Genomic DNA, 14,413 nt, shown 5'->3' on the forward strand with positions numbered 1-14,413 from the left:
GCCAAGTCACTTCGTACAAAGGGACACACATCCACCTCATGCTCCTACACATGGTGCATCTTATAGCTCTGTGCCCCATTTCTGAGTGCTTGCTCACTTTGCATTTACTTGGAGGCTGCCAGCCTTTACAGATTGTGGTGCTTTTTTATCCAGAGGTCTGGATGTTTAGTAGTTGTGGAGGAGGAGGTAAACGAGGACCATTAAGTGAAGATGCTCATACAACAGGGAGGTTGGTAGTCAATGAATATTAATGGATTTGTGTGAAGTGGCAGAGTTAGAGTTTGAGATATCAAAAAGATGATGGTATTTCTTTTCCTCATGGACTAAAATCATTAATCTTTTTCCTGCACTGCTGTTCATTTTGTCCAACCCTGGCAACAGCGTAGATCTCGGTTACTATCTTCATCCATGTTTGACATCTTGGCCTCTTCTGATAGTCCACCAAGTGGAAGATGGCATACATCTCAATCGCTTTGTCTACTAGGACCTTCAGGTCCTTATTTAGAAAATAAAGTGCCAACTTCCATTTCTGTGATGCTTTGGTTTCACAAGAGGACAGTGTGTAAGGTTTGCAGCACATGAAATGGTGTGCAGCTGAGCTTTAAATCTGGTGACAGCAGTTTGTCCATTGGAAGGCTGTGGCAGCGGTGGGAGCCTCACCTTCCCTGTTGCATGATTGCATGAGAAGGACACCATATGGATTGTTTGCATAATTAATGCAGTGCGGAACAGAATACCAGGTAAGGCTAGTTACTATGAGCCATGACAAGATACCCACAACTCCTTGAAAAAATAATACATCCTAAAAATGGGGAAATCTAAATCTATGCAAACAGTCTTCAAAGTTGAACCCTTAAACTCTGACACATGTAGTGCACCCTCTCCAGTATGCTGTCTGGGAGGTGTTGTATCCCGTTGTAGCACTGCAAATGAGTCAGATCAGAGTACTGTGCATACACATACATACTTAAAAACATTCACCCTCTGATAAAGGTCAACATTCCATTAGTCTTTTAATATTATTTATATAACTATCTGCTAAATTTGTGGTGAAAGCTGTATTTGGTTCCTTACCATGCTGCTTCACCAAAATGTGTAACTTGTTGATTAATTATCTGCCAGACCCGTTTCATTAAACATTTTAAACATTTCAACTAGTTCACCCCCTATTCTTAACTATGAGGAATTAAAAGCCAAAACTATGCAAGTTGTCTTTATAATCCACCTAAGCTCAGGTTTCACTCATTTGCAGTGCTACAACTGGACACTCTTACCTCCGTTACTCTGATTAACTCTGGTCTTTGAACCACATACAGTAAGTTTTGTTTTATTCATTCATGGGATTTAGACATCACTGGCTAGGGTAATGTGCACATGTTCTCATGCATTTGCTGCGAACGTCCTTCTAAATAGCGCGATTGAGTTTGGAGGTTTATGGAAGGAACCTTTGTATGTTGCTGTAGTGCTTCTTGCAGATGATTTATACTGCCATCACTGTGCAGTGGGGGTGGTGGGTGTGATTTAGGGTGGTAATCAGGGTAAAGATGAGTAGACTGCTTTGTTCAGTGTGCTCACTTTAAGTGTGATTGGAGCTGCTGGAATATTCCATCAAACTTGAGCTTTGTAGATGATGGGCAAGCTTTGGCAGTCAGATGGTGAATTGTAGTTACTTGGCTGGCCCAGTTCAGTTTCTCGTCAGTAATAATCTCAAGATGTCAATACTGGCAGATTCAGCGGCAGTAATTCCTTAATTATTTAAAAATAAAAGTTAGATTGTGTTTTGTTGGAGATGGTCAGTGGCTGGTATTTGTGTACGTTGAATCGTCAGTATCACTTCCAAGACTAAATGTCTTCCTGCATTTGGACATGGACTGTTTCAGTATCTGAGCAGTCACGAATGGTGCTGAACATTATGCAGTCATTGGCGAACATCCCCACTTCTGACCTTATGCTGACGGGAAGGTCGTTGATGAAGCAGCTAAAAATGGTTGGGCCAAGGACACTACCCTGAGAAGCTCCTGCAGAGATGTCCTGGAGTTGAAATGATAGGCCTCTAACTACCATGACCATCTTGCTTTGTTCAGCTATAAATTGGGGAGAGTTCTCCCTGTGATTCCTGTTGATCTCAGTTTTACAATACATTGATAGATACGTTAAGCCATGAGATTACAAAAATAAAAACACAGTGCTGGTAATACTGAGCAGGTCTTGTAGCATGTGTGGAGAGAGAAATGACTCTTCATAAATGCTCATAGCTTTTATTTCAAATTGCAGGTACTTATAGTGTTTTGCTTTTACTTTAGTCATACATTTTACAGATTCTAGATATTCACCGACATCTTCAACCTCTCCCTCCTACGTCAAAGTTCCCACCTGCTTCAAGATGATCCCTGAACTTAAGAAAGCACATGCAACATGCCTTAATGACTACTGCCCAATGACTCTGACCTCCAGCATCATGAAGTTCTTCAAGAGACTGGTCATGGCCCACATCAACTCCAGTCCCCCAACCTGCCTCGATCCTCTATGGTTGGCCGACTGATATAACAGGCCCACAGCAGATGCCATTGCCCTAGCCCCACACTCATCCCTGAATCATCTGGACAACAAGGACACCTATGTCAGACTCCTGCTCATTGAGTACAGTTCCACCTTCAGTACCATTGTCTCCTCCAGACTGATCTCAAAACTCAGTGACCTTGGTTTGGGCTCTGCCCTCTGCAACGGCATCCTCACTGTTCTGAGCCATAGACTGCAATCAGTGAGGATAGGTAACTGCACCTCCCCCCATAATAACACTCAACACTGAAGCCAGCCAGGGATACATCCTCAGCCCCATACTGTACTCACTGTACCCTCATGACTGTGTTGTTAAATTCTGAATAAATGCCATTTGCAAGTTCATTGCCAGCACCACTGTGGCAGGGTTTGGTGACGTGGTGCAATAAAAACAACCTTTCTCTCGATGTTGGCAAAACTAAAGAACTGATCATTGACTTCAGAAAGAAAGGAGGAGAACACACCCCCATCTGCATCAATGGAACTGATGGTGACAGGGTGGAGAGCGTCAGGTTCCTCAGAGTGATGATAACCAACGACCTGTCCTGGAATTCCTACGTAGATGTGATGGTCAAGAAGGTACAACGACGCCCTCTTCTTCCTCAGGCAGCTCAGGAAATTAGCCATGTCTATAACGTCCCTCACCAACTTCTACAGATGCATCACTGAAAGCAAACTGTCCGGGTCCATGACGGCCTGGTACGGCAACTGCTCTGCCCAGGACCGTAAAAAACTACAGAAGGTGGCAGGCACAGCCCAGACCATCACAGAAGCCAACCTTCCATCCACGGACTCCATTTACATGGCTCACTGCTGCAGAAAGGCTGCCAACATCATCAAAGACCCATTGCATCCTGGTAAGGCTCTCCTATAACCTTTTCTGTCAGGCAGAAGATACAGGAGCCTGAACACACGTACCGGCAGGTTCAAGAACAGCTTCTTCTTGGCTGTTGTTAGACTGATGAATGTACTTTCTAACATCAAATAATGCTGATCTTGCTAACGTTAATCTGGCCTAGCACACGCCCTGTGCAATGTAACCTGTATGCCTCTGTCTAAGTCTTTTTGATTTGTACATCCTTTATGATCTGCCTATACTGCTCATAAACAAAGTTTTCACTGTACTTCAGTACACGTAACAATAAATCAATCAATCAATACAATTCTGCTGTTACTAACGCCACACAGCACCTCATGGACTCCCAGATTTGATCTGCCCAATCTGTACTGAATCCAACACATTAAGCATAGCAGCACAATGAGTAGTGTTTTCACTATGAGGTTGTGTGGCGGTCGTAGCAGTGCTATAAGAGAGAACTGCATCTATGCCAAGTGGATCGGACAAGCTGACATCAATTGTTTAAAGTATTCTTGGAACCTGGTCTCTGTTAATTGCTTGCTGCAGCCAGCACTGTATGATTTGGCTCTCTCTGGTATCCTGGCACAAATGCTTTCCTCTTTAGGTGGATTTAGACAGTGCGTATTATTAAGATCAATATATAATGTGAAATATAATGTAAATAGTGTATTTAGTGTGTGTTAAGAAAGGGAAGACATTTCATTTAATTTTGTTTTATAGGACGGTTTTGGGGCCTTGGTGGTGGAGTGTCCGGTGGTCTGTTTTGTGCCTTTTAATGGGGTTTTACAACCCTGGAAATGAAGGGGTTCCCAATAGTTTAGTGAGGAATGTTATGAAGGGGAGGTCGAATCACTCTGATAATTAAACTAAAATGCAAGCCCCAATCTGTTACTGCAGGAAGAGAGGTTCCCTTCTAATAATTACACTCGAAACATCCAGAGAAGCTCACCTCACTTAATCTGTTAAACTGTTAGGGAGAAGAGAAGGTTAAATGAAAGAAATTCCTGATAGTCACTTTTTAATGTAACATGTAACAACTTATTTATTTAAACCTAATCATGAACCAATTAATAGAATTACTAATAAACCAGACAATTGACCCTTAAGTACTAACTACTCCCTAACTGAACTAAATTCTACTGGAATGCTGTTTAAATAAACACAAGATCCACTTATATAAACCCAATTAATAAGGCACAATAAATTAAAACTTAATTTCTTCAAGCTCGTACAGACAGTGCCTTCTGGAACATACTGCCTTCTCCAGCCTTTCTTCCACTGATCTTGCTGTTGTAGATGTTTTTGCTGTATTTTCTCCATGAGGACTCTGAGGTAAAACAAAATGCCATGGTACCTTTGGTGTTTTTTTTTTAAAAGAGAGCTTAATGATTTTTTTTGTGAGAGCCAAGTTTATTTCTCAGATGGTGGATTTGCTTTCACTTCAGATATCTGTTGGCCCTCCCCAATTTTCCAAATGTCCTCATCTTTATACTCTTGATGACCTATTAATTTATTTACAATCAGATTGGTTCTACATTGTCAACACTATCAGATTTAAAATTTGGTAGGTTTTTAGTATCTAAGAGCTTGGTTTAAATTGATTGGGTAAATTTGAAATGACATGTTGCCTTGATTAAAAATGCTGCATGACTGTTCGATACAAAATGTTCCAAGGTGCACCTGCACTTTAAGCTGCTGTTGGGAGGAGGACTGACAGAAAAATCAAGAAGCCACTCAGACTGTGCGTGTGCTCTAGATAGACTGCTTGAATCTGAATTTAGGGAGCTCATGTTTGATGTGAAGATAGTGAATTTAGTTTTGCAGTTTGCTCTCGGTGTCTTGGAGAGATACCCCCTGAAGGAAATAGCACCTAATTAATGCAGAGGAGTTCACTGGAAAGAAGCCATTGGCAGCTGGAACAAGAAACATAGGTGTGGAGGTGGAGGTAAATCTTCACTGGAATGTTGGTGTGTGTCAGGGTATTGCTGGTGTCAGAACTCACTGTGGCCGTGCATTGGAAATCATTTGCCATCATTACAAACCCGTTGAAGTGTGCAAATTTGATTGAGCCAAAGAATTGTCTGATTCTACCTGTTTAATTCCTTTTAAAAGAATATACTCACCAGTTTTTTTTTCCATTATAAGAAAATAACTATTTATAGGAATTAAAATGTTTTTAACCAATCGCAAAAAGCTGACAAGTTGAATTCGTAATCTATAACTCAAACTCTATCCCTTTCTTAAAATTCACACGCAGAAATAATAGACAAGACACAAAAGGAAACCAAGACAGAAAAATACAATTTTACCACCAGTTCGAATCACCGATGTCTCAATGAGTTGTTTTCCTTCTAATTCCTTCCACTTCTTTGCTCATGGTATGATCCCAAGGATAAAGTGATTCTTAGCGGAAGATTCACCATTTCAGTACTTCTGCAGGTGAATTCCCGGGGTTTTGTAGAGAGCGAGCTCATTTTGAGAAGTTTGAGAGAGTAACTAGCTTTGTGGAATTTTATTCCATTGTGTACAGAAGAGAGAGGGAGAGATGAATGCCTTCTTTTTACACGTTGATTGCTTCTGCTCTGTTGTCCCCCCACAAAGTTGGTTCCTGGACAGTCGGCTTTTACTATGCTGAGCACTCCACAGTCCACAACAATCATTACCATGTCAAAAACCAACCAAAAGGCTTTCTATGGGGAAAAACTGCCCCTGAATACCCACAGGTTGAGCCATTTTGATTGGAACCATCCCTCCGGGAGTCTTGAGTTTCAATGTGATAAACAACTGAATCTTTGTTTCCTCTAAGCAACAGAATGTTTTTCAAATAAATGACTGTAATGTGAATACTGAGTGATACTCTGATGGGGGGCTTTAAAATCATGAAGGATATTCATATGATAGCCATTGAAAGTTGTTTCCACAATAGTTGATGTCTCAAATCTATGATTATCAAGAGGTAATCTTACAAGGAATTCAGGAGAATCCTGTTTGGCTTTCCTTGTTGTCATATTTTTCTTCATCTTGGTAGCGGAGGAGGCTGGAGCAGGGCTGGTGGTGATGTTGATGAGGTGATGGCTGTAGCGTTGGCTCTGTGGTTGGCCTGGATCGGAGCTGTAAGATGTCAGTGAGGCGGTGGCAGCATACCCAGGTGTTCCTGGGGCATCAGCCGAACCCGGAATGAGGCTCATTCCAGCCCGGAAACCGGAACACCTTGCGGAAACCATTGGGGCCGCGCTAGACAAGACAGACTGTAAAGTTGAACATTATATCTTGTCTCTCTGCCTTTATGTTTTTCTGACAATTGAACAGAAGATGAAACTCTATTTAAGTAGTTTCTTGTGATCCAACATGGTGCTGAATTGTGACAATGAAACTCTTCACTGTATTTTGTGAATGTGGACGCACCAAATAGTTAAGGTGAATAGTATGGATGAATTTAAGGGGGGAAAAGGCTTGTTGGATGTTAAAATTTGATGTAAACCAATTGGAAAGATTGGATTATTACTGAGCTGTAGTTTTGAGTATACACACACAGTATTGTTTGTTACTATAAGTGAATCATATGCACGCTTGTATAACTTTAATAGCATTTACAATTGTAACTTCTTTTTCTCCTTAAATCGACGTGTACAGATATAAAATTGTGCTGGACACTGACTCAACAGATTACGGTGGTCACGGTCGATTAAACCACAACACAGAGTTCTTCACAGATGCCCAAATTCAAAACAATCGTCCCAACTCTATGCTGGTAAGTACATTGACCTGCCTCACCAGAAGGATTTTGCTGAAGTAGCTTTGTCAGCATATGTGAAAGCGACCCCACACTGTCAGTGGATGAGGCCTGTACTGGCTATAACAGCAATGGAAAAGCCCAGGCTGAGGAATGTGGGGAATAAACAACCCTGAAAAATCTCTCCAGCTCCCTGTGAAATAATTCCAGGATCGTAGAGACCTTCTCTATTAATTCATTTACATACTGCATATTGGAATCTGTTTTTTTGACCAGAGCTGATCCAGCTCCAAGACTTGCTGTATCTACTTGAACAGTGAGAAGCAGCCAAATGTTATAAACCGTGGGCCATGACCTTCCAAGCTTGCTTGTGTGTATAAAGGAGAATTTCAAGCTGTAATCATACAAGAAAACAGTACTGCTGGTTAGAAGTCTACAACACTGGATTCAATGTGATCAAATAAAAGTATCTCACAGTGTGGATGCTTGAATGGTAAGAGACATTTAAAAAAGGTCACTATAAGAAATTTCCTGATAGGTTTCATAGTTTGAAGAAAGAAATTATTTATGTTTTGTCTTTCACCCTCAAGACGCCAAAGACCTGGCAGCCAGCTCACCGACTGCAATGCTGTAAGGAAGTGAGCAGTTATGTTTTTGATCATGTTAATTAAGCAAATATTGTTAGACAAGACGTTGGGAAAATGTCCGTTCAGAAATTTAATCAGTGCCATGAGATATTTATCTTTTAACTTGCCAGATAACTCATTGGACAGTGAGAGACCTGACATTTCACACTCGCTCCTCATTGCTGTTTTCAGATTCTGCTCTCCAAATCCTAGGGCAAGACACTGTTGCCAGACCAATAACCCACATGGTTTCTGAAAATACAGGCTTAAAGATATTTCTTCTGAAGCTATTTGATTGTCTCCCTTTCTATGACCATTCTATTCGTCTGGCACCTTATTTATGCAGCATTGTGTAACTGCAGTCTGTCTTACTATTGAACAGTCCATAACAACACACAAATAAGACTTCAAATACTCCAATGATGTATTCTCAGGGCTGACTACTATCAAGCTACTGAGAATGGTTCATATTTATATATTAAGAATGGTGACTTCCTGAGCAAGATCCGGTGACTTGCTCTGAACCTGTATTCTGGACTGCTGTCATATAGTCTTTAGATGTTGTAGCCTATTCCAATACAGTGTTGTACTATATTCATTTTCTGTGCGATATGTATAAATTAATCTTGCACTATTGTCACTTTTCTTGCTCTTCCCAGGATAATCAAAAATATCTTTCACAATCTCAGGTTGTCCCTTGGTACATTATTCTTTGAAGTATGAGACAACACAGCAGGTCACACACCATCAGACAAGCAGGAAAGTTGACATTTTGGGTCGAGGCCCTTCTTCAGTCCACACTGTGTTGACTCTGACTGCAGGATCTGCAGTTCTTGCTGTCTCCACTCTTTGAAATATACCACTGTTGTAATGTAGCGAAGATCAGCAGCCAATTTGCACACATGCACACACTTAGCAATTTGACATTGCTGAATGATCTGTTCTAGTAATGTTGTTTATGCAATAAAAATGACCCTTTCTCTCTTTTTCAGTTGTTGGCCATGACCTCTTTTAGACCAAAGTGGGCAGAAAAGGCCTCCTTTTGGCACCTCCGCCAGTATACTGTTCTCTGAGTGCCATACTAGAAGCATCAGCCAAGATTATTTATTCAAGTATATGGAAGGGGTCTTGAATCCATAATTTTTTGACACACTGTTCTACCCAATAAATCATGTAAAGAGATAAGAAATAGGAATAGGACATTCAGCCTATTGAACCTGCTGTGCCATTCAATAAGATCACGGTTGATCCAATAGTGGCCTCAATACCACTTTCTGTCTGTTCCCCATAACACTGCATTCCCCTATCTTTCAATAATCTAACTGCCTCAGATTTTGAGACATTTTATTACAATATACTCTTCCTGAAATCTCTCCCATATTTGTTAACACCCCAACCCATATTCACATCTAACCCATTGGCATTCCCATCTCACATGGTCTTGCTAATTGTATCATGCCCATTATAGTTAAAGCCAGCTCTGATCATTTCTTTGTATCATTCACCATTCACATATCCCTTGCATGCCTAACCCTACATCCTCCTGTATTCACCTTTGGAAGAATCTGTCCTGTACGCCACGTAGAACTGCACTTTTAAAATGTCAAATATTTAATCTTTGGTTCTCTTTACAATACTTGTGGGCATACTGACTTACTCAGTCTTTAAAATATCATGCTATCTCCAATTTTTGTTACTGTCCAAAGTTGCCTACCATTTTATGTCTGTCTTCCACATTATAATAAAACAAAAGAGTGTTCATGTTGGAAAGATTGCCTATAATCCCAGTATCACAGTGGCATCCTTTTTACCGTCTCCTTTTTTGAAACTGAACACTATGGCAATGTGAGTCACGTGGGCCTTGTATTCAGTTTGGGGTGCTAATTAGCTACCCAAAGTGCCCAAATGTCTCTTGTCCTTGAAGTAATTGGGCATTTTAAAACACAACTGTTTACAACCTCACATTTTAAACACTTCTGTAGGAGTTTGGAGGCTCTCGGTGTATCCTGTATTAGCGCATAGGCTACAGCCAATGTCTCTAATCATGAAAACCTTGGACCTTCCTCACAGCAAATCAGTCTGGGCTTTACCATCCAACAATCAAACCACCCAAACTTGCTGTCAAATGACAGACCATGTTACACAACCCCCTTTACCCTAAATTGAAGACACAGTTCCAAAACATCATTATCTTATAAACCTCATAAATGTAACACGCTCCTCTTCCACACTCAGTTTCCATTTACTGCTATAAACAATATTAACCGGTGGTGCCTGAATGCTGTTCCTGATGCCTTAATCGTTTCTGAAGGATTGATGGAAGTTAGGAAATGATTTTCTGACACAAAATAATCTGCGGATTTATTGCTTAAGACTCTTCTTATCTTACTTTCTCTCCCTTCTCTTTTTAACTGCATGTGCTATCTCTTTATCTCTTGGTACACCAACTCTTGCCCTGCTTGAGTCGAAATTGATCTGGACGGGCTGTTTTCTGTTCCCACAGGGAAGTTTAATACGGCTGTCACTTTTTTTTTCCCCAATTCTGAATGAACTATGGCACTTGGCAGTCCTTGCTGGCCATGAACAACGTGAATAGCTGCATAAATCCGAAAGTGAAGATTCGCACACTGACTGCTGAGGGTTTGTTGTCCTATTACACTGATTGATGGGGCCCTTTTTTACTTACAGATCATGTTGTTCTGAGCTTTATGTTCTTTTAAAATGCAAATGATGACTTCAAGGTGAAAAGATGGACCTTGATTAAGATTCCCTTCATGGGCATTAATCTTGAAAATGGTAATGCCAGAGAGGGTCACCCTGCTTTCATGCTGACACTTTGTGCTGGCATTATCTCTCAGCTTTTCTCAAAGGCTGGGCTCAGTTCTGTTTCTCCTGCACATAGTGCTAAGTTACCATTGATTTATAAAACATTGGCCTCATGGTATTACAATTTATTTTGACCGGGGGAGCAGATTAAGTTAGCATGATGGTTCACCTGGTTTCACGTAGCATGTGATCCAGGAATGTAAAATGAAACTGTAAAGCTTGCCACGTTTGTTCATCATTCAATAAGATCAAGGCTATTCAGCCTTCATTCCATCTTCTTTAAATTCCCATTTTGCTTTAGAACCCTTAAAATTTTTGTCAAAAAATCTATATTGTCTCCCTTTTAAAATTTTGTGTTCACTTCTAGTCTTGCAGGCACAAGACAGAATTGTGATGGAATGCTTTCACTTGCTTCAATGGTGCACCTTCATCAGTACTCAAGTTCAACACTATCCAGGAGAAAGCAGCCCACTTGATTGTCACCACATGCATAAACATTTACTCTTTCCACCACTAATGCTCAATAGCTATAGTGTGTAACATCTACAAGGTGTGCTGCAGAAATTCACCAAAGATCCTCAGACAGCACCTTCCAAACCCACAGCCACTTCCATTTAGAAGGACAAGGGCAGCAGATTCACAGGAACACTATCACCTGCAAGTTCCCCTCCAAGTCATTCACCATCCTGACTTAGAAATATATAACCATTCCTATGGTGTCACTGTGTCAAAATCCTACAGACCCTTCCCTCACAGCATTGTGGGTCTACCTGTTCCATGGCAGTTTGGCTGGATAATAACCGGTAACCCAGCCAGTGAAACTGACATCCCCTGAATGAATTTAAAAAATGAACTCAACCATGATATTTGTAGACCTGCAGAATGGGCAAGTAAGTTCTGTAGGCAGAATGAGAACAGACAATAGATACTTAAAGGCACAAAGTGTATAGGGACAAAGGGATGTGGGGCTGATCTTCCAAGTGGGAAGGACATATTGAGAATGTGGAGAGCAAAGCACATGGCAATTTGTGTTCATAAAATGATACAAAATAGGGAAGCAATGCTAAACTTTATAAAGCTCTGGTTTGGCTACAACTAGAGCATTGTGCTCATAATCGTTGCCACACTGTAGGGAGGATGGTGCAGAGGAGTTTTAACAGAATGTTGCAGAGAGGAAGGATTTCAGCTACAAGGTGAGACAAGAGAAGTGGAGGCTGTTCTAATGCAAATGCTTTAACCTGCAGGAAGAATGTAGATGGTTACTGATTTCAGCTACAAGGTGAGACAAGAGAAGTGGAGGCTGTTCTAATGCAAATGCTTTAACCTGCAGGAAGAATGTAGATGGTTACTGAGGTTGCACGGTAATTTACAGCCTTGATCATTTCTTGATGAGGTTTGCAACATGGCCCTAGTTTTAACAAGCTTTTTAATGGATTTTTGTTTAGTTTTACATCAGGGAGAATCAAGGATTTGCTTAATAAGGATATTTAATGGGAAGCCTGACTGGAGTCCTCACCTAATAAACCTTTCCAGATTAAACATAGCCCTGCAACTTTTATTACTCCAGTCCCACTTTCAGTTACATTTTATGGGTGTTGATGAGAATACCCTGAACTTTAAGCTCTAAATTGTTAGAGGGCACTTGGTCATTATAACTATGGATCAGCTACTGGCTGTGTACGGTTACAGATGCCTTATAATTTGTGTGCAACCTATCTGTGCTTCAGGAATAATGGTTTTGCTGAAAACCAATCTTTTATAACTAACAGAAGAAAACAACTGAAGTGAAATGAAATCCTATCTCTTTTTATCATGTTCTCGGGCATATTAATACATATATAATTAGCAAAATGCTACAGTCTATGCAGAAAGTGCAACAGCGTAAGTAGATGATTTTACCAGAGTCAGCACATGCACAATGGCCTTCGCCTATGCTATATCATTCTGTAATTTAGTTTTTATACATTTTCTCCAGTACAAACAGGATGGGCCAAATGGTGACTTTGACGCAAGTATGATTCTGGCCCATTTATCTCATTTGTTATTGTGGGTAAATTAATTATTGTGTTTACCTTAAAAATAACAATTAACTTCCCAAAGCAATTGATCAGTTGTTGAATGCTAAGCATATGGAGGCAGTATCTAAGTATAAATCCTTGATTCTTTTCATTGTTAATGACCGTAATTTACTTTCAGACCATCCAAGTGCATCGCTAAGTCGTGCTTAGTACGACTCAGTGGCAGCAGCTGCCTGTTGTTCCAGATTCTGACATTCATTAGGCAGAGAACTGGATGGAAGGCCAGACATCTGGCTTGGTCCAGCCCATTAGCATTGTACCCACTGAGTCAGGAAGCTCTGACATTTCACCCTGCTCCCAGGACTTGTGTACGCAGGTGGTCTTGCCAGGGACTGGATGCACACAATTCCTCTGTCTGTCAGACCTTGAATTTGTGGTTAAGCGGGTGTATATTGGATTTGGGTTATGGACTGTGAATATTACCATCTCATGCTGGCTTAGTGTTCCTGCTGAGAATAATCTTCTGTTCTTTTGATCCGTTGTCTTTTATCCCCCGTTGTTTTGAACCTGTTTTTTTCAACAGAAAGTCCTGGGTTTCTGTGATACGGAGGAAGCTGAAATTGCTAATTGTTTTGGCAGATTCATTCTAAATCTCATTGTCAAACTACCCAACACTTTTGTATTGCAGTGAAACAACTGGCATCCACAAGTGTTCAACTGTGGCCCATCATCTGCATTCCGTTTTCAAATAAATAACTACCGATGTATCAGCTGCAGAAAGTACTGTCTTCTCTCTGCCTGACTCTTTGCATTAATCCAAGAAATAAGAAAAAAATTCATCTGCTCCTAGCTTGGAAAACTCCTGCAGTGCTTCAAGATCTCTGATCTCCATTTCTTGCGCCTTAGACTTTCTCTGTGTTCGTCAGTACATCATTGGCAGCTAAACCTCCAGCTTCCAAGCTTAAAGCTCTGGAAGTATTTTCCTAAAGCTCTACTCCTGTCTTTGTTTCCTGTCCTTTAAGAGACTCCTTAAAACCTGCCTCTTTTTTTGAATACATCTTGATCAAATTTTTATTTGATAATGTTCCTGTGAATTGCCATATGGCATTCCGCTATGCTAAAACTGTTATGTAATTGCAAATAGTTGTTACAATGGAACAACTTTTGAGCGGCATTGTATCTGATGTATTTGGGTCCAAAGGTGAGAATCCTATTGCCTACATCAACGTCCCACTGCAGGCAAGATTTCCTGTATCTCCTGAAACTTTCTATTGTCTTAGTTTTTATTTTCCTGTTTTATGCTTTGTCAGCCTGTCAAAGTGAAAATTTGTACCTCAAAAGCAGCCTGTAAATCTGAAGCCACTCCGCTTTTGTGAGAGAAAGCAACTTACGTGGAATTGTTACAGATTGTGAAATCAGTTTTATTGCATGTGCTGAACATTGCATATCTTTAAGTTAGTATCATGCGCAAGACCGCAGGCCAGACAGCATCTTTCATTACAGGACCTACTTTGTGCTGTATGTATCAGTTTCGTTGCCGTGTAGCCTGTGTTTGAAGTTCAACTTCCAGTGACTGAGAGTTCCCGCACTTCAGCTAGCATTGTCTTCTTTCAGTTGCTGCTTATCCGTGTTATTAGCCCAACGTAAACATTGTTATTGTATTTGTTTCTACCTTGGCAGTGCCTTCCAGGCAGTTAACACACTCCTTTTCAAAAAAAAACTTACCCCTCAAATCTCCTTTAAACTTGCCCCCTTTTACCTTAATTCTATGTACCCCTAATAGTTGACATTT

The 14,413-nt window shown here is 40.6% G+C and overlaps 1 protein-coding gene across 6 annotated transcripts in view; it reads left to right on the forward strand.

Moving 5' to 3' along the window:
* Positions 1 to 14,413, forward strand: part of gbe1b (glucan (1,4-alpha-), branching enzyme 1b) — a 529,949-nt gene that overhangs the window by 496,726 nt on the left and 18,810 nt on the right. For 4 of the 6 annotated variants that reach the window (XM_048540405.2, XM_059650080.1, XM_048540406.2 and 1 more), the window contains exon 15: positions 7,052 to 7,169. The exons of 1 other annotated variant lie outside the window; for it this stretch is intronic. In XM_048540405.2, coding sequence (XP_048396362.1) covers positions 7,052 to 7,169 — 118 coding nt within the window. Of the gene's footprint in view, positions 1 to 2,303; positions 2,403 to 7,051; positions 7,170 to 14,413 lie in introns of those variants that run through there. One more of the 6 variants, XM_059650082.1, reaches the window with a different exon arrangement.

The sequence above is a fragment of the Stegostoma tigrinum genome, chromosome 12, assembly GCF_030684315.1.
Source record: "Stegostoma tigrinum isolate sSteTig4 chromosome 12, sSteTig4.hap1, whole genome shotgun sequence".
Classification (NCBI taxonomy): domain Eukaryota; kingdom Metazoa; phylum Chordata; class Chondrichthyes; order Orectolobiformes; family Stegostomatidae; genus Stegostoma; species Stegostoma tigrinum.